Source organism: Megalobrama amblycephala, linkage group LG3 (assembly GCF_018812025.1).
Source record: "Megalobrama amblycephala isolate DHTTF-2021 linkage group LG3, ASM1881202v1, whole genome shotgun sequence".
In the NCBI taxonomy this organism is placed as follows: domain Eukaryota; kingdom Metazoa; phylum Chordata; class Actinopteri; order Cypriniformes; family Xenocyprididae; genus Megalobrama; species Megalobrama amblycephala.
Genome location: NC_063046.1, coordinates 806,148 through 828,254, shown reverse-complemented (window position 1 = coordinate 828,254; position 22,107 = coordinate 806,148). Strand labels below are relative to the sequence as shown.

The window sequence follows — 22,107 nt, the reverse complement described above, 5'->3', positions numbered from 1 at the left end:
TGTCTCTATTATAATTACCTTCTGATTTAATCCCTCATTTCATTATTCTAACCTTCTTTCAATAAGCCCTTCAGTGATTAAAAAATATTTATTTACATTACAAAATCTCTGGGCTCGTTACATTTTTTCAAAACACGACAGAACTTTTCTAGTCACTAAGGGGCATTTTTATTTTTTTATTTTTTACTATTTGAATTATAAAGATAAACCACATATCGCAACGTGTATTTTTCTCAAAAACGTTCTGTATGTTTATATATTTTAATGTCTGGTATGTATGGTATGTCACATGACTGCCTCTTGTTCATGATGTGTTATTTTATAATGCACAACGTTCAGTTATAAGTCGTTAATGACAACAGCGTGTTTTGGGTAAAAATTTAATAAATATTAATCATCTGTATAGCAAATTGACATAAACGTATGACAGTAAATCAATATTTCTCCAAATGTGCATGCTTTTAAGCTAAAAGCCCCGAGGGATGTTATTTTGTGGAGTTTTTTCATGATGATCGTACAGAGTTTTTTTCTCAATGGATGAAGCTGGATGGATGGATGAGCGTTCATATTTCAATGAAAAGGTAACGACTCAGTTTCTCATATTCATAACTCCCGACGCATATTAACAAATAACGGTCACTATACGATGTTGAGAATAAAATAAAGATTAAAAATTGAAGCTCGAGTCTTAGATCTTTTTAATGATGTATAGTTTGTCAAGGTAATTACATTAAATCTAACAGTAAATTTGAGCTAATTTAAACAAAGAAGCTTTGGTGCGTCGGCGTACCAGTGCTGGTTAACAGGTTAATGGTACCGACTTGTGTTCTGTGTGGAGCGTGTGGAATCTAGTGATAAAATGAACCTGTGAACTAGTTTTACCTTCCAATGAAGCTCACATCAGGTGCACAGAGTTAAACACTCCATGTGTGTAAGAGAAGACAGCTGTCTATACCCTCACCAGTCAGCACTCACACTGCAGTACACACTACAAAGTGTTCAACACCTGTTATAGATGATGTGTAAACGCATGAATAAATCATTTACAAAGCTTTCTGCATACCCTAATCTAAAGTGTATACTATTCATCACTTATAAATGTGTTACATATCATTTGCAGATCTTCCTGTTACATGATCCATCTCATTCTATCACTTTACCAAAGCCTGAACTTTACATTAAAAAAAATATAAGGAAGGGTTAGTATATAATAGGGTTAATATAACCCTAACCCTAACCCTAACCCAATAAAAAAAAATACTCTGCCACCATTTAATCAGCACTAAATAATTTCATTTTTATTTTGTTTCCTATGGGACATGCTGCTCACCATAACATGAAAACGTACCATAAACTGATCATAAATGTAGTCCATTATTTTGTGAATTTTATTCCAAGATTTCAGAAGTTGTACGATACCACTGTGTGAGGAAAAGATTCTTATTCTGTAATATAATCATTATACATTAATAATCGCACATATCAGTCATCCATTAAAACTTTCAAAATTGACGCTTCAAACACTGCAACACTGGTTGGCAGCAGTGACGTCAAACCTGGCTGTTACTCAGACTGTCCTCCAAAAAAACCCCAACTATATAGGTCGTTTTTCAAGCACCTTATTACAACCTATATTTACATTTTAAAGTCATGCGCCCTCTAGCTGGCATAAAAATAATTACAGTGTCATGTTACGTCTGTTGTCATGAAATGACATAGACTGTCATTACCAATTAAAATGTGTGTTCATTTAAATGCAATGTGGGGACTTTTTACACTATTTGTCCTATTTCCATTTAGCAAAACTCATTTTTTATTAATGACTACACCTACCCCAGCCCTAAAAGCCCTACCCAATACTTCATTTATTTATAAACAATAAATAATGTATCAACTAATAACTTATCAACCATCTATTAATGATCTGTTTGATTTATTTATACTTTAAGGTAACTTACAACACATTTGTAAATCGTTAGCATACCACTTATTTATCATTTATGAATGTATAGTCATGTTTTGTAAATATACTATGCTTTGGGACACAGGGTATATATTTATGAATTGGTCATTGAATCACTGTCTCATGTGATTCATAAAAAAAAAATTCTGATTCATTCAAGAACAAAACAACACTGTGTTGAGCGGAGATGCAAGTGTTCTGATTTGGAACTATTTTGGAGCAAAACCACTCAATATTGGCAATATTGGGTCTATAATGTAGGTTATATCACATAATATTAGCTTAAACTTAGCCTATTTTTTAATTTATTAACTATTTATATATTAATTATATACCAATGGATACAGTATGCTATAAAATAGGGGCAATCTTAAGAGGTGGACAAATGAGGACAGATGGCCACCCTATTTAACATTTTTATATTTTAAACAGTAGGCAAACATTGCCATATTCAGTCTTGTCATCTAACCTTGCATTCTTCAAGCAGTAAAAAGCACTGCACTGAATTACTGCTTGGGCTTGACTTATGTGAACAGTAAATCCTGCCTTCTTTGATTTGATTGGCCATCTCAAACATTTTGATACTGATGAGTGCTGTTAGACCACCGTACTGAGCCAGAGCATGCTAAATGCAGTGGGGTGGCATTCGCCTGGGCAGACGGAAATTGTAATAAGTAAATGTACTATTATTTTTTTCTTTATATATTTACGTAGCAACACGCCAGCCCACATTGTCCAGCGTCCCACTGGGAAAAATCCCTGTGCTTCAAATGGCCAGTCTGCCCCTGCTTGAATGTTTAAACTGACAGGACTTAAAAACGTTTAACTGTCAGAATTTTGCAATTAATCCGCAAATCACATGCTTTTTGAACTGCCCTGGTCCGTACGGATCCAGATCAACTACGATTTCTACTAACTTGACATTACACATCCTGTGATGTGTGCATCTGTGATAGTCAATGTAGAATGTTGATGATAAAATTATATATCATGCAGCCCTAAAATGCAGGTTTGGTAGGAAGAAGAGGCTAATCTCAAAAACATTTAAAACAAAAAAAAAAAATTACTGACACCAAACTTTTAAATAGTAGTGCAATTCTTCCCTTGTTTTCTTGTTATTTATGACAACTACTTTCATCTTCATTAATGTGCAGTACACTGTACAAAAAGACAAGTCATCACAATCATCACAGGTTCCTGTGCTGGAAAGAGGGGGTTTGTATTCCTAAGTTTTTTTGTTTTTTCTGTTTTGTTTATTTCACTGTCAATGACATGTCAAAAATGTCACAATAGCACATCTCAATATGTCTTTCCGTACGTATTTTCTGATCTTATATATTATGTGTTTATAGGTGAACTATTTGACAGCTACCAAGATGAGTAGAAAAGCACTGATCATTGCAGTGTTAAGTTTAGGTATGTAAATTACTGATCATGCAAATTCTTAATTTCTTTTAATACTTATTTAAGTGTCACAGTTGCATTATGATGAATGTTGCTTTGATTTTTTTTAACAACAGTATATTGTAGTGCTACTACAACAAATTCAACATCAACGAACACTACAACTACTGAAACTGCATCAACTCAAACATCTCCGGAGACTACAAATACTGAAACTGTAGTTGTACATCTCCGGAGTACATGCAGTTGTACATGTACATGTGGTAATACATCTCCAGAGACTACAACTACTGAAAATGCACCAACTCAGAAATCTCCGGAGACTACAACTACTGAAACTGCAACAACTGAAACATCAGCGGACACTTCAACTACTGAAACGGCAACAACTCAAAAATTAGTGGACTCTACAACCACTGAACCTACAACTACTGAAACCGTAGGTTTACATCTCCGGAGTACATGTAGTTGTGCATGTAGTTGTGCATCTCAGAACACTACAACTACTGAAACTGCACCAACTCAAACATCAGCGGACACTACAACCACTGAAACTGCAACAACTCAAACATCAGGCCACACTACGACCATTGAACCCGCAACGACTCAAACATCGGCAGACAATACAACCACTGAAACTGCAATAACTCAAACATCAATGGACACTACAATCACTGAACCAACAACAACTCAAACATCAGTGGACACTACAACTTCTGAAACCACAACAAATCAAACATCAACGGACACTACAACCACTGAAAGTGAAAGAACTCAAACAGCAGCAGACACTACAACTACTGAAAATGCAATAACTGTCACATTACTAGACAATGCAACTACTGAAACTGCACAAACTCAAACATCACCAGACACTACAACCACTGAAACCACAACAACTCAAACATCAGCAGACACTACAACCACTGAAACTGCAAAAACTCAAACATCAGCAGAAACTACAACAACTGAAACCGCAAAAACTCAAACATCAGCAGACACTACAACCACAGAAACTGTAACATCTCAAACATCAGCAGACACTACAACCACTGAAACTACAACCACTCAAACATCAGCTGACACTACAACCACTGAAACTGCACCAACTCAAACATCAGCGTACACTACAACCACTGAACCCGCAACAAGTCAAACATCAGCGGACACTACAACCACTGGAAGTGCAACAACTCAAACATCAGCAGAAAGTACAACTATTGAAACTGCACCAACTCAAACATCAGCGGACACTACAACCACTGAACCTGCAACAACTCAAACATCAGTGGACACTACAACCACTGAAAGTGCAACAACTCAAACATCAGGAGACACTACAACTATTGAAACTGCGCCAACTCAAACATCAGCAGACACTACAATTACTGAAACGGCACCAACTCTAACATCAGTGGACACTATAACTACGGAATCTGCAACAACTCAAACGTCAGCAGAAACTACAACCACTGAAACCGCAACAACTCAAACATCAGCAGACACTACAACCACTGAATCTGCACCAACTCAAACATCAGCAGACACTACAGCTACTGAATCTGCACCAACTCAAACATCAGCAGACACTACAACCACTGAAACTGCACCAACTCAAACATCAGCGTACACTACAACCACTGAACCCGCAACAAATCAAACATCAGCGGACACTACAACCACTGGAAGTGCAACAACTCAAACATCACTAGTCACTACAACCACTGAAACTGCACCAACTCAAACAACACTAGACACTACGACCACTGAAACTGCAACAACTCAAACATCAGCAGACACTACAACCACTGAAATCGCAACAACTCAAACATCAGCGGACACTACAACCACAGAAACTGCACCAACTCAAACATCAGCGGACACTACAACCACTGAACCTGCAACAACTCAAACATCAGTGGACACTACAACCACTGAAAGTGCAACAACTCAAACATCAGCAGACACTACAATTACTGAAACGGCACCAACTCTAACATCAGTGGACACTATAACTACGGAATCTGCAACAACTCAAACGTCAGCAGACACTACAACCACTGAAACCGCAACAACTCAAACATCAGCAGACACTACAACCACTGAATCTGCACCAACTCAAACATCAGCAGACACTACAGCTACTGAATCTGCACCAACTCAAACATCAGCAGACACTACAACCACTGAAACTGCAACAACTCAAACATCAGCAGACACTACAACCACTGAAACTGCAACAACTCAAACATCAGTGGACACTACAACCACAGAAACCGCAACAACTCAAACATCAGCAGACACTACAACCATTGAAACCGCAACAACTCAAACATCAGCGGAAACTGCACCAACTCAAACATCAGCAGAAACTACAACCAGTGAAACTGCAGCAACTCAAACATCACCAGACACTACAACCACTGAAACCTCAACAACTCAAACAACGGCAGACACTACAACCACTGAAACCGCAAAAACTCAAACATCAGCGGACACTACAACCACAGAAACAGCAACAACTCAAACATCAGCAGACACTACAACCACTGAAACTGTAACAACTCGAACATCACTAGACACTACAACCACTGACTCAGCAACAACTCAAACATCAGCAGACACTACAAAAACAGAAACAGCAACAACTCAAACATCAGCAGAGACTACAACCACTGAAACCGCAACAACTCAAACATCAGCAGACACTACAACCACTGAAACTGTAACAACTCAAACATCACTAGACACTACAAAAACTGAAACAGCAACTCAAACATCAGCAAACACTACAACCACTGAAACCGCAACAAGTCAAACATCAGCGGACACTACAACCACTCAAACAACAAACACTCAAACAGCAGCAGACACTACAACCACCGAAACCGCAACAACTCAAACAGCAGCAGACACTACATCCACAGAAACGGCAATAACTCAAACATCAGCAGACACTACAACCACTGAAACCACAAGTCAAACATCAACAGAAACTACAACCACTGAAACTGCAGCAACTCAAACATCACTAGACACTACAATCACTGACTCAGCAACAACTCAAACACCAGTGGACACTACAACCACTGAAACAGCAACCACTGAAACCGCAACAACTCAAACATCACCAGAAACTACAACCAGTGAAACTGCAGCAACTCAAACATCAGTGGACACTATAACCACTGAAACAGCAACCACTGAAACCGCAACAACTCAAACATCACCAGAAACTACAACCAGTGAAACTGCAGCAACTCAAACATCAGCGGACACTACAACCACAGAAACAGCAACAACTCAAACATCAGCAGACACTACAACCACTGAAACTGTAACAACTCAAACATCACTAGAAACTACAACCACTGACTCAGCAACAACTCAAACATCAGTGGGCACTACAAAAACTGAAATAACAACAACTCAAACATCAGCGGACACTACAACCACTGAAACCGCAACAAGTCAAACATCAGCGGACACTACAACCACTGAAACCGCAACAACTCAAACATCAGTGGACACTATAACCACTGAAACTGCACCAACTCAAACATCAGCAGACACTACAATCACTGAAACTGCAACAACTCAAACATCAGCAGACACTACAACCACTGAAACTGCAACAACTCAAACATCAGTGGACACTACAACCACAGAAACTGCACCAACTCAAACATCAGCAGACACTACAACCATTGAAACCGCAACAACTCAAACATCAGCGGAAACTACAACCACAGAAACTGCACCAACTCAAACATCAGCAGAAACTACAACCAGTGAAACTGCAGCAACTCAAACATCAGCGGACACTACAACCACAGAAACAGCAACAACTCAAACATCAGCAGACACTACAACCACTGAAACTGTAACAACTCAAACATCACTAGACACTACAACCACTGACTCAGCAACAACTCAAACATCAGCAGACACTACAACCACTGAAACTGTAACAACTCAAACATCACTAGACACTACAACCACTGACTCAGCAACAACTCAAACATCAGCAGACACTACAACCACTGACTCAGCAACAACTCAATCATCACCAGACACTACAACCACTGAAACTCCAACAACTCAAACATCAGCAGACACAACAACCACAGACACAGCAACAACTCAAACATCAGCAGACACTACAACCACTGAAACTGTAACAACTCAAACATCACTAGAAACTACAACCACTGAATCAGCAACAACTCAAACATCAGTGGGCACTACAAAAACTGAAACAGCACCAACTCAAACATCAGCGGACACTACAACCACTGAAACCGCAACAAGTCAAACATCAGCGGACACTACAACCACTCAAACAACAAACACTCAAACAGCAGCAGACACTACAACCACTGAAACCGCAACAACTCAAACAGCAGCAGACACTACAACCACAGAAACTGCAACAAATCAAACATCAGCAGACACTACAACCACTGAAATCGCAACAACTCAAACATCAGTGGACACTACAACCACAGAAACTGCAACAACTCAAACATCAGCAGACACTACAACCACTGAAACCACAACAAGTCAAACATCAACAGACACTACAACCACTGAAACTGCAACAACTCAAACATCACTAGACACTACAACCACTGAAACCACAACCACTGAAACCGCAACAACTCAAACATCACCAGACACTACAACCACTGAAACCACAACAACTCAAACATCACTAGTCACTACAACCACTGAAACTGCAGCAACTCAAACAACACTAGACGCTACAACCACTGAAACCGCAACCACTGAAACCGCAACAACTCAAACATCACCAGACACTACAACCACTGAAACCACAACAACTCAAACATCAGCAGACACTACAACCACAGAAACTTCAACAACTCAAACATCAGCGGACACTACAACCACTGAACCTGCAACAACTCAAACATCAGCGGACACTACAACCACTGAACCTGCAACAACTCAAACACCAGTGGACGCTACAACCACTGAAACCGCAACAACTCAAACATCACTAGACGCTACAACAACTGAAACAGCAAAAACTCAAACATCAGCAGACACTACAACCACGGAAAGTGCAACAACTCAAACATCAGCAGACACTACAACCACTGAAACTGCAGCAACTCAAACATCAGCGGACACTACAATCACTGACTCAGCAACAACTCAAACACCAGTGGACGCTACAACCACTGAAACCGCAACAACTCAAACATCACTAGACGTTACAACAACTGAAACAGCAAAAACTCAAACATCAGCAGACACTACAACCACTGAAACTGCAACAACTCAAACATCAGCAGACACTACAACCACGGAAAGTGCAACAACTCAAACATCAGCGGACACTACAACCACGGAAAGTGCAACAACTCAAACATCAGCAGACACTACAACCACAGAAACTGCAACAACTCAAACATCAGCAGACACTACAACCACAGAAACCGCAACAACTCAAACATCAGCAGACACTACAACCACAGAAACTGCAACAACTCAAACATCAGCAGACACTACAACCACAGAAACTTCAACAACTCAAACATCAGCGGACACTACAACCACAGAATCTTCAACAACTCAAACATCAGCAAACACTACAACCACTGAACCTGCAACAACTCAAACATCAGTGGACACTACAGCCACAGAAACTGCAACAACTCAAACATCAGCAGACACTACAACCACTGAAACTGCAACAACTCAAACATCAACAGACACTACAACCACTGAACCTGCAACAACTCAAACATCAGCGGACACTACAACCACTGAACCTGCAACAACTCAAACATCAGCAGACACTACAACCACTGAAACTGCAACAACTCAAACATCAACAGACACTACAACCACTGAACCTGCAACAACTCAAACATCAGCAAACACTACAACCACTGAAACTGCAGCAACTCAAACATCACTAGACACTACAATCACTGACTCAGCAACAACTCAAACACCAGTGGACGCTAAAACCACTGAAACCGCAACAACTCAAACATCAGCGGACACTACAACCACAGAAACTGCAACAACTCAAACATCACTAGACGCTACAACAACTGAAACAGCAACAACTCAAACATCAGCAGACACTACAACCACTGAAATCGCAAAAATTCAAACATCAGCAAACACTACAACCACTGAAACCACAACAAGTCAAACATCAGCGGACACTACAACCACTCAAACAACAAACACTCAAACATCAGTGGACACTACAAACACAGAAACTGCAACAACTCAAACATCAGCAGACACTAAAACCACTGAAACTGCAACAAGTCAAACATCAGCGGACACTACAACCACTGAAACCGCAACAAGTCAAAAATCAGCGGACACTACAACCACTGAAACAACAAACACTCAAACATCACCAGACACTACAACAACTGAAACCGCAACAACTCAAACAACAGTGGACACTACAACCACTGAAACCGCAACAACTCAAACATCAGCAGACACTACAACCACTGAAATTGCAACAACTCAAACATCAGCAGACACTACAACCACAGAATCTGCAAAAACTCAAACATCAGCAGACACTACAACTACTGAAACTGCAACAACTCAAACAACACTAGACACTACAATCACTGACTCAGCAACAACTCAAACACCAGTGGACACTACAACCACTGAAACCGCAACAACTCAAACATCACCAGACACTACAACCACTGAAACCACAACAACTCAAACATCACTAGTCACTACAACCACTGAAACTGCACCAACTCAAACAACACTAGACACTACAACCACTGAAACTGCAACAACTCAAACATCAGCAGACACTACAACCACTGAAATCGCAACAACTCAAACATCAGCGGACACTAAAACCACTGAAACTGCAACAACTCAAACATCACCAGACACTACAACCACTGAAACTGCAACAACTCAAACATCACCAGACACTACAACCACTGAAACTGCAACAACTCAAACAGCAGCTGACACTACAACCACTGCAACTGCAGCAACTCAAACATCAGCAGACACTACAACCACTGAAACAGCAACAACTCAAACATCACCAGACACTACAACCACTGAAACTGCAACAACTCAAACATCACCAGACACTACAACCACTGAAACTGCACCAACTCAAACAACACTAGACACTACGACCACTGAAACTGCAACAACTCAAACATCTGCGGACACTACAACCACAGAAACTTCAACAACTCAAACATCAGCGGACACTTCAACCACTGAAACTGCAACAACTCAAACATCAGCAGACACTACAACCACTGAAATCGCAACAACTCAAACATCACCAGACACTACAACCACAGAAACTGCAACAACTCAAACATCACTAGACACTACAACCACAGAAACTGCAACAACTCAAACATCAATGGACACTACAACTACTGAAACTGCAACAACTCAGCCAACTGAAACATCTACAGTTCTTGTTATGTTTTCCAGCAATGAAGATTTTGACCCACAACTGGAAAATCAAACTTCTGTTGCCTTTAATGAAAGAAAAAATCGAGTTAATGTTGAGGTACATACTTTGACACACTTTTAATACATATGCAATTTGCTCAGCAAGATAAATTGTAACAAATTACTTGCATTTTAATGTAAAAAGTATTTTATTATGCAACCTAATCTAAATATTAGTTTAAACTATTTGTACCCCACAATAATGCAATAATGCATGTTATTTTACAGCAGTGCAATTAATGTTCTATTTCATTTGTGCACTGGTATAAATATCACTACGGTTCTATTTTAATAATTATTAGTCTATATTTATCTTCCTCTGAAGTGTGTGTCATGCAGTATTGCTGGCAATTTGCGGTGATTCATTTTCCAAGACGTCCATCAAAAGCCCAAATTTAAAGTCACAGGTTAAGTCTGTGGTAGTTTTCCAAGACGCACCTGACTTAAGTTTACCTGTTCCTGGGGTGTCTCCTAATCGACACCCGAGCATCTCTTAATCGACACTCAATAAATTTCCTGATCTTTCGGAGCGTCTCCTAATCGACACTCAGTAATACACTTGTCATTTGACTTGACATTCGATATTAAACAGTATTCTTGACATTTATTCAACAGTGCTTTTGATCTGCCTGCATTGACACTATTCTTTAAGAGCTGCTGTGCAGCCAAATTATATACCAGTTATCACTGTAAAGCTGCTTTGACACAATCTGCATTGTAAAAAGCGCTATATGAATAAAGGTGACTTGACCTCTGACTTTATCTTTCAGAGCGTCTCCAAATCGACAATCAATAATATATCGGTCAACGTCGTGACCCTCTTAAACCTAGTGTTCCCTAACCTGACTTGCTGCGCAGCAATAACCAGAGACTCCAGTTGCTGTCCTTCAAAGCTTTAATCATGGCTGGGAGAGTTCCCATCAATCCCAGAGAATCTCTCTGAACAAAGGAATACAGCAGGTTTTATAGAATTTCAGGTACATTTCACAGTCAGTATAGCATGATCTATTACTCATTATCATCAATCTTAATATGATTGGTTCAGATTTAAGAAAAACATCTCAGTTCCCTTTCAAAAGCTACACTCTAAGCTGCACTTTATACAGTGCTGTGGGAACGTCTTTAGTCGTGATCAGCTGTGAATGTGTAAAACAACGTCAATGAAATTGACCTATATTTATAGCCTTGCGTGACGTCATTGGAATGCGTTGTAAGCGAGACTATAATTAGATGTGCCACAGGTGCATCGGTAGATCTTTGTCTTCAGAGGCACATATATGATATTATATATTTGAGAGAAAGTCATGGCTGAACAAAGCAAACGGTGTGTGTCTCCGTATTCACGTTTCATCTCCGAATCGGACACACACCAGTATTGTTTTGTTTGTTTGGGGAAGAGCACGCTGCCCTTGTGTTGTAACAGGGCGAGTGCGCGCATTGTGAATGTTCACAGTTGAAGTGCTTCACCTTCCCTTTGCTTATTTCAAAGGGGTAGCCCCTACAATGTGATTGTGGGGCTTGCGTGGCAATCTGGCTGAGGAGCAAGAGACGGGTTCATCCTTATTGCTCTCTCTCTCTCTCTCTCTCTGTCTGAATCGCGATGTCCTTTTACCGAGACCGAAACGTGCCTTGGCGCTTCTTCGGCTCGGGCAGAGGACACTGAAGTGTTTTCCATTGGAATGGAATGGAATACGAGTTTGTCTATCTCCGAGCGTTCCTCCCGTGATGATAAAGCGGAACTGCTCTGGGCGGTCATTCATGCAGTGAAACACAAGCAGACCCCAAACATTTCTAATATAAATGTATTTGGTACCCCTGACGTTGGCCCGCTCGACTATCGCGGATGCAAAGGCACGCGTATATACGATATTGCCTCAGATCGGAGAGACGCTTGCATGCTATCTCTCCCCTGGGAGCGCATCATCAGAGGCATTTCACAACGAGTCGGGCTGGTACTGTGATGTACACAATGGCTGTGTTACAGGCATATCAGACTGATCTATGAAAGATTTAAGCACATCCTTTCATTCAGACCGTGTTTACTTGTCTGGAAATTGGCTGCATTTAATTCTGAGGAATTTAATAAGTAAATTGGCCTTATAAATATATATGTATATATAATTATTTGATATATAATTTGTATATATAAGCAAAATAAATAGGTTCTCCATGACGTTAACTCGTTCATGGGGAAAACCTTATTTTTCATGTGCCTTTGTGCCTTCAATGTCAACTTATTCGACTATCGTGGGTGCAAGGGCGTGTGATTTATACAATGATGCTCCAGTTTGAGGAGATGCTTGCGAGATATCTCTTCTCTGGAGCTCATAGTCACTTAAAGAGACAGCACTCCCCACCAAGCTATGCATAATAACATCCATACTGGTGGGAAGGGCCATTTCGATCAGTGTGTCAGACTGGTACTGCTCTGCACACTATGGCAGTGTTGCAGGTGGACCAGGTTGACCTTCTAAGAAGGCTCAAAAGCAGACTGTGGCGAGTTGTGCTTCCCCTCATAAATCTGGGGACCAGCTCGTCATGCTCAGCAGCCTCATAATATCTAACACCCGCCCTTCTCAATATCTTCATGTAAACCCTCCTTCCCCGGCACCTCTGGTGCTTTGGGGTGGCAGTGGTTTTCAGTGAAATGTTAGGTGTTCCGTTGATTCCTGTAACACATCAGGATGTGGAACATCTAACATCCCCTCAAAGGGAAGTATCAAAATTAGTGCCCATTTCAGAGAACTTGGCAGCGTGGAAACTACTGCCAGGGATTTCTGTGTAGGTTCTAAAGACAGTAGAAAAAGTATACAGAATCCAATTTATTCATCGTCCTCCGCATTTGAACGGCGTGGTCTCCACTACCGTGAAGCCGGGGCAGACAACTTTACTGTCATAAAAGCTGCAATCTCTTCTGAGGAAAGAGGCCATAGAGCATGTTTCCCCCTCTAGAGAGAGAGTCAGCTTACTACAGCAGATACTTCTTAGTTCCCAAAGGACGAGGGGCTGCATCCAATCTTAGATCTTTGAGGCTTAAACCATTCAGTCAAAGCTCTCAAGTTCAAGATGTTAACCGTAAGAAGATGATTATGTCACAATTCATCATCACAATTGGTTCGTCACAATCGATTTCAAGGATGCATATTTTCACATAGAAATATTGCCACAACACAGGAGGTTCCTGAGGTTCGCTTTTGGGGGCGAAGCTTACCAATATCAGGTTCTTCCACTCGGCCTAGCCTTATTACCCCGCCGCACATACAAAAAAAGCATGAATGCAGCATTGGCTCCATTGTGACTCCAGGGCATTCGCATTTTGAATTACATAGACGACTTACATTCCAATGATGTCACGCAAGGCTATAAATATAGGTCAATTTAATTGACGTTGTTTTACACATATATTCACAGCTGGTCACGACTAAAGACATTCCCACAGCGATGTATAAAGCGCAGCTTCTCGTTCCCGCCTTTTCAGGGAACAGGGTTACAGTGAAGAAATCCAGGGCGTTACTCTGCCCCACTTACTGGCGGAGTAAATTTAGATTAGAACAACTGAATCACAAGATCATCAAGAAATATCACCGGGTTTCAATTTCTATTTCAAAGTTAGCTTATTAGGCCTGTAGAACAAAAACATACATTAGTTCATTATTAATTAGTTCAAAAATTCCATTCCAAGCCTCGTTAGCTATCTATCAACCTGGCTCATTGGTCACTCATCCTGGGGGGAAAAAAATAATAAATGTTTAGACCAAAAGTTATGATCTGAAAAATAAGTGAATATATATCAACAACAGAAATTATAGGTTAAAATAGGCTCAAATATATATTTTTTAATAATGATATAAACAGAATAAAGTTGAGCAAGACCTAAGGACTGTTAAACGTTAATATGCACTGGAATTTGGAATCAGCAACTGCGTATCATTAAAAAAAAAGAAAAAAGAATGACCAAGTTTCTTTCATGTTGTAGGTTTTTGACTGTGATTAAAACTAATAATTGATAACCAAATGTTGAACCTGACATTGTGAAACTGTTGTCCACAGATTAATGCAATCTTTAGAAGGACATTCAGTGGCTCCTATGTTGGACTGACAGTTATTCGGTTCTTGTAAGTATTTCTTTTTTACTTATAATAGGAATACATTTCATTTTCGGAAAACAAAAGTATTTTGTTTAGAAACAAATCAAGAGTGTATATATATATCTTAGTGTTATAGCTTTAGTGTGCAATTTAGAAACAGCAATTAAACATTATCAAACATTCATATTACAAATGTAATAATTCAGTGATATTTTTGTATGAACAAGCAGTCTTATAACAAATGTATGAACCACACTGAGATCTGATCCCACCATTATTGAGTCAGTTTTGAAGACATGGAAGACACAGAAGAAACTGAGGCTAAATCCTAAATCCATAGAAGAACTGTGGCAACTTCTCCAAGATGCTTGGAACAACCTACCTGCAACCTACCTTAAAAACTGTGTACACCTATGAAAGAGCTGTTTTGATGGCAAAGTGTGGTCACACTAAAAACTCACTTGATTTGCATAATAAACGTTATTTTTTAAACAGTACAGTAGATTGCTGGTAGGTTGTTTCAGGATCTTGGAAAGGCTTTGACAGTTGACTATGGCAGTCGGCTTATATATATATCAAGATTGTCAAGATTGTTCCAAAACTTTCAAAAGGAATTTGTGAATCTAAAATTGTACTGGTATACTAAGGCAAACGATATCAGTAACTCATCTATATTTTGTTAATAACAGCATCTGACAGATTTTTATAATACCACAAGAAAACTACAGCAAACCAAAAATAGGTGCATGAATGAACTCTTCACCAAATGCACTTATACATGTAAAAACTTATACATGTAAAAAAAGATGACAGTGTCTTTTTTTGTCTTCCCCATCCCTTCTGTAGTCGTGGATCAATCATCACTGAAATGAAAGTAATATTTATAAATGTACCCAAATCTAATCTGATCTCTGAAAGTATTTTAAATAGTACCACCACTCTTAACATCACCAGTGTAAATGGTAAGTCAAACAAGCAATATCTTCAATGCAATGTCATTCAAAGCTATTTAGAATGCTTTCTGTATTATTCTTTATTGTTATTAAACTGTTGTTTTTTTATATTTGTTTTTTATACACTGTTTCTATCTTACTGAACATTAACAGTTTTCTCAAATGTTATTTTTATTTAACTATATTCTACAAATTAATTAAACACACAACAGTTACAACCACAACCAGTCCTACTGCATCTACAACCACAACCAGTCCTTCTACAACAACCACAACCATTCCTGCTACAACTACAACAACAACCACAACCAGTCCTACTACAACTACAACCACAACCAGTCCTACAACAACAACCACAACCAGTCCTACTACAACTACAAGCAGTCCTACTACAACTACAACCACAACCAGTCCTACAACAACAACCACAACCAGTCCTACTACAACTACAAGCAGTCCTACTACAACTACAACCACAACCAGTCCTTCTACAACAACCACAACCAGTCCTACAACAACAACCACAACCAGTCCTACTACAACTACAAGCAGTACTACTACAACTACAACCACAACCAGTCCTTCTACAACAACCACAACCAGTCCTACAACAACAACCACAACCAGTCCTACTACAACTACAAGCAGTCCTACTACAACTACAACCACAACCAGTCCTACAACAACAACCACAACCAGTCCTACTACAACTACAACTACAACTACAACCAAACCAACGACCACACAAACAACAACAACAACAACAACAACAACAACAATAACAACGCCCACCACAACCACAACCACAACCACACTACCACCAAGACCTCTGCCATCAGTAGCCTTACAGATTGTCATTCTGGACACATATGTTCTAGAGCTTCTAATCCCGCAAAGTCCACAATTTATAACCCTAGCCACAAAGGTAGTGAGGGCGGTAAGTTTCAAATGACAAAATATCCATACATTCTTATGGACATGTATTTCCACTTATCTTCTGTAGGGTTGAGAGAAAAGCAGTACAATACATTTGCAAAGATAAGAATATTATGAATTTTAAAATGTTTCATGGTTTTAAATGCTTAAGGCCTGGTTTCACAGACAGGGCTTAGATTAAGCCAGGATTAGACCTTAGTTCAAATAGGGCAATTATGTGGTACACTTAAAAGAAAATGTAATTGTTTAATTCTCATGGAATATTTAGTAACATTCCTAAAACTGACTCACTGTTTTCACAGTTTGATGAAGTCTACAAAACAAAGTATGGGGATCTTTTCATCAAGACCAATGTGCTTGCATTCGTGTAAGTTAATAGTTTGCTTCATTACTTTCCTGCTTTCAATGTCAGACAGATTTTGTGACATTCTTAAAGCAGTGTTTCTCAACTCCAGTCCTCGGGACCCACTGCTCTGCACATTTTGTATGTCTCTCTTATATGACACACTCAATTCAGTTCATGCAGACTCTCCTAATGAGCTGATGATCTAAATCAGGTGTGTTAAGTCAAGTCAAATTTATTTATATAGCGCTTTTACAATTGGTAATTGTTTCAAAGCAGCTTTACATATTAGAAGCACAGAAAAAACGGAAGTGGTTAAAAATAAGCTGTACAAACAAGCGTGGTAATATGTAACATATACAAGATGGTGCTACATTAAGCCAATGTCGGATTAAATAAGGGATACATACAAAATGTGCAGAGCAGTGGGTCCCGAGGACTAGAGTTGAGAAACACTGTTCTTAAAGTATTAAAGAATGTCATATAAACTTATATTAATGCACTTGACAGACATTCATATTCTCATATATCTGGTAGCAGTTATAAACTGTGCTGTTTTTGTTTTGTTTTAGAGCTGTTTCCAAAACCCGGGCAGAACAAAATGTACAGGCAGATGTTGAGTTAGTGTTTAATGAAAAGTCAACTGAAACCATCCCCAGCAGCACTGCCATTGTGGAGACTCTGAAAGAAGCAGTTAGAGCTCAAAACTCAACCTTCAACCTTACTGTTGATTTCAACACTATTATTGTCGTTAGTAAGTTCAAATCACAGACAATTTACAGTTATCTGATATGACCAATTTCTATGAAATTTATCTGGTTAGCTTGCCTAGAAAACAGTAGTTTGTGATAATTTTTTTAATCATTTTTGTAGAATCACCACAGAAAATTCCAGTGACAATCCTGACTGAAGGAACCTTTGTGACTGCTCTTTCAAAAAAAAGTTCACCTGAATTTCAGAACAGGGCAATAACGATAAAAACAGAGGTAGGTGTAATGTGTCTTCTTTTTTGGTTATTTCAGGAAACATTCTTTTGCCAATTAAGTCTAAACAGCTCTCTCTTTTTTGTAGCTTGAACCCTTTTTCTTTGCTGATTACCCTGGATCATTCAGTACCTTAACCATAACAAACTTCAGGTATGTATATGCTGGCGTGTTCTTGAATATAGTTTATAATTTATCATTATACTCAGTTCTAATAAATGAATTTCGATTCACATTCCCTCTCTCCAGTGATGCAGGTGTAAGAACAAAGAGTGTGCCCGTGATCCGGAACTCCATAGATCTTACATTTACAGCGGAGGCCATTCTACCCAATAGCAACCAGATAGTGAACACTATAGTTAGAGCAGCCAAAAACAACTCGTTACCCTTCCATATCTTCACGTCGGAAATTGTGATAAATAGTACAGGTAAGTGATGCACTTTAATCTTTTACTCAGATGAGTATTTTTACTTTAATTACTTTGTTGATTCGAAAAGTATATTTGTGTTTTGAAAGTATATTTCATACTTGTACTTGGAGTCAGTGGATGTAATTTTTGGCCAGGCTGCCATACAAAGAAATTATGAACACATGCAAAAACAAAAGAAAACCAACAAAATATTAATAACTGATTATATTGTGGTCAATGTATGCTTTTATCTGTGAGATTTTTGTTTTTTTATATGCATTTTTTGCATAGTAAAATAAAACCTGTAGATGTAGTTTGCCCTTTTTTTTGACAATTTTGTCAGATAAATACCTTAATTATATGTATATTTTCCTCATACAGTATTTTGTTGGCCTAATCCAACTTGTAGGGTCATTAAAAACAAACACTTTTGGCCACTACTGTATTCCCAATAAAAAGGACTTTAAATCTTTGAATGAATGCAGATTATGAGCTTTGACACTGAGAGAGAAGTTCAAACTTGCCCTGTTACAACCCTACTCTGTCTACTAGATGAGCTTTAGGCACAATTCTGAATGGTAACTGAATGATAAATTCTGTCTGTTCTGTTTTCTTTGTAACGCAGCAGTTTCATCAGCGGAAGTCAGCAGCAAGATCAGTGTGTTGACTGCTTTAGTCCTGGTTACTGTGTCACTTCTGGTCCCATGGTTTGATTGACCATAACTACACATCCCAACATTACTGATTCAGACAGGTCTGAATGTCTCCATGCACTTCTGCTCAAGTGAAGGACTCATATATAAAGCTACTGATGCTACTTAATGTGTAGTAATGAATGTACTATTTTACATAACTCTATTCTGAAAACTACAAACTTAAGCTATAATGTATTCCATTTCAGTTATGGATCTGTGTGTTCCTACATGTTTTTATAGATTTAGATCAGAACCCAGCATTGTGCACTTTTATAAACATGTAAATTCACTACACTGGTTTGTAAACTCTAAAGTTTGCTGAAATGCACATTATCACTGGGATCATAAATGGGATAACACAAGTTCCACAACTACCTGTGATTAGTTTTTAAGCAACAGTTTTTCCTTTTTTTTTTTTTTTTTTTTTGATTAGTCAAATGTTTAATGGACCATTTAATTTGATTCTCAGTTTTATGAAATTGATGACCTTAAAATCAGCCATCCTCGGATCAAAACTATCTACTCAATTTAGATAAAAATACTCTACATATTAAAACTAAAGGAGGACAGAAACATAACTACTATGCATATTTAAAATAAACACTAATATGTACTGACAGAGGAAAAAAGGTTCATTTAAAAATGATATATCTCTTTATAATCACATCCAGACATTTGTCTCATGTACACATACTTGCAGCTCTTCTGAAATGCAACATAACCACTCTTTTGAAAGCGAACATAAGCCATGTAATGGAAAATCTGGGTCTCTTTTATGCAGGCTGACTTTGAAGAAGGAAGACCTTGAAGAGTCAGGAAATGAGCTTTGATGAGCAAAAGGATGAAGTATTTCAATGATTATGAAACCTGTAAAACAGCTTGGAAGAATGAAAAATATTTACAGGGTGTGACATCAGAAACGTCTGATGGAAAAACGCACAGATAAGAAGGTCTGATAATATTACATATAAAAACCTGTACAAAACAATACTTTGCCATAATTGGTTTTTCTCATTTTCTAAGCATCCTTCTTAGTTTCTTAGCTACATAATATATAACAGGCATGTTTAATGCAAAATTATCTGTATCATACCAGTATTTTCTAAATTATTTATTCTAGCAAATAAAATATCTATCCAATATTTCTGATGTTAATTTAATGCAAACCTAAAGGTCTTTTTCATGAGAAATGTATTGGGTAACACTTTAGAATAACTCACGCTATGAAGCATTAGTTAAGCATTAGTAAATAGTTAATTCATCATTAATAAAACATTAATAGACATTAGTAAGCCATTTATAAATACAGCTATAAATGCTTTGTTCTTGATTTATAAGCATATCTATAATGAGTTTAATAATTGTATTTTCATACTTTATTAATGATCAATTTATCATTTCTAAATTATGTATTGCATTATTCACAAACCAGTAATTTAGGAGTTGTCAGTGGTTCATAAGATCATTTAGGAAGTGTAAGTAAATGACTAATAAAATATTTAAATGTACATTTATGCATCTTATTATTTAGACATATAGTATTAGTTACTCAGTGTGTTAATAAATGCTTTATTAACATATTCCTAGTGTCAAAACTACCTCGGTACTAACTTTAAAACATTAAAGAACAGCAGTGCAGAAGATCACTGAACCTTTAAATCTCATTTATAAAAGCTTTACAAAGCATAAATAGTCCTCACTTTAGATGAGCTCACAAAAATAGTTAACTGACTACTTCTAAATGTTTTATAACTACCTGAATTAATCATGAATTGCAGTAGGAATATGTGTTAATAAAACATTTACTAACACACTAAGTAACTATTACTATGTGTCTAAATAATAAGATGTATAAATGAATGTTTAAATTGTTTATTAATCATTTACTTACACTTACTAAATGAACTACTGACAACTCCTAAATAACTGGTTTGTAAATAATGTAATACTTAATTTAGAAATGATAAATTGATTATTAATAAAGTATGAAAATACAATTATTAAACATATTATAGATATGCTTATAAATCAAGAATAAAGGAATTATAGCTGTATTTATAAACTACTTACTAATGTCTATTAATGCTTTATAAGTGATGAAATAACTATTAACTAATTCTTAACTAATGCTTCATAGTGTGCAGTTATTATAAAGTATTTGGATTGTTATATTGTTCACGCTGGATGTGGTAATTATTTTTCTATAACAGTTATGTATGTAGTAATATTTATCACTTTTCTTAGGACATGCTAAATAAACTGTGGTGACAACTATGATTATAATGGTGATAATAATAATAATAAAATTATTATTCTAGTTGTTAGTCGTATTATTTTTCTCTTTTTCTCAGAAATCAAATAAAATGATTACAAAACATTATCAATTGATAGTTTACCCACAAATGTCATAAATGTCACCCTGATGATTTTCTAAATCTGTATGAGCGTGAAACACAAACGCAAAAGATAATTAGTTTTTACATTCCATGCAATTAAAGTTATAACCCATTTATTGTTTCACAAAAGAAAGAAAGACAGAAAGAAAGAAAGAAAGAAAGAAAGAAAGAAAGAAAGAAAGATGTACAATTTGGCTGAACAATCACTTTGGAGACAAGACTGCAGCCTCCCACATTCATAATAAGTGATGTCCGGCCTAAAAAAAATTAACATCTTTAACCTTTTATTCAAATATTATTAAAAAAATGTTAAATATTTTGTGAGCATAGTTGTGCTTAGAGTCAACTGTGTTTGTTGTGATAACTCATTGCAAGGACATAATTTTTGGCCAAGCTGTCATACATAGAAATTATGAACACCTGC

At 37.7% G+C, this 22,107-nt stretch overlaps 1 protein-coding gene across 1 annotated transcript in view; it reads left to right on the top strand.

Moving 5' to 3' along the window:
- The window catches only part of LOC125263941 (mucin-2-like), a 31,969-nt gene extending 11,434 nt beyond the window's left edge, over nt 1–20,535 (top strand). Inside the window, exons 2-15 of the mRNA XM_048183141.1 lie at nt 3,316–3,379; nt 3,484–5,541; nt 5,623–8,732; nt 9,168–10,937; nt 14,930–14,994; nt 15,814–15,929; nt 16,133–16,857; nt 17,159–17,223; nt 17,772–17,953; nt 18,073–18,185; nt 18,271–18,335; nt 18,432–18,610; nt 19,218–19,346; nt 20,069–20,535. Of these exons, the coding sequence (XP_048039098.1) occupies nt 3,316–3,379; nt 3,484–5,541; nt 5,623–8,732; nt 9,168–10,937; nt 14,930–14,994; nt 15,814–15,929; nt 16,133–16,857; nt 17,159–17,223; nt 17,772–17,953; nt 18,073–18,185; nt 18,271–18,335; nt 18,432–18,610; nt 19,218–19,309 (8,604 nt within the window). The 3' untranslated portion in view covers nt 19,310–19,346; nt 20,069–20,535. The remainder of the gene's footprint in view (nt 1–3,315; nt 3,380–3,483; nt 5,542–5,622; nt 8,733–9,167; nt 10,938–14,929; nt 14,995–15,813; nt 15,930–16,132; nt 16,858–17,158; nt 17,224–17,771; nt 17,954–18,072; nt 18,186–18,270; nt 18,336–18,431; nt 18,611–19,217; nt 19,347–20,068) is intronic.
- The last annotated feature ends 1,572 nt before the right edge of the window (nt 20,536–22,107 follow it).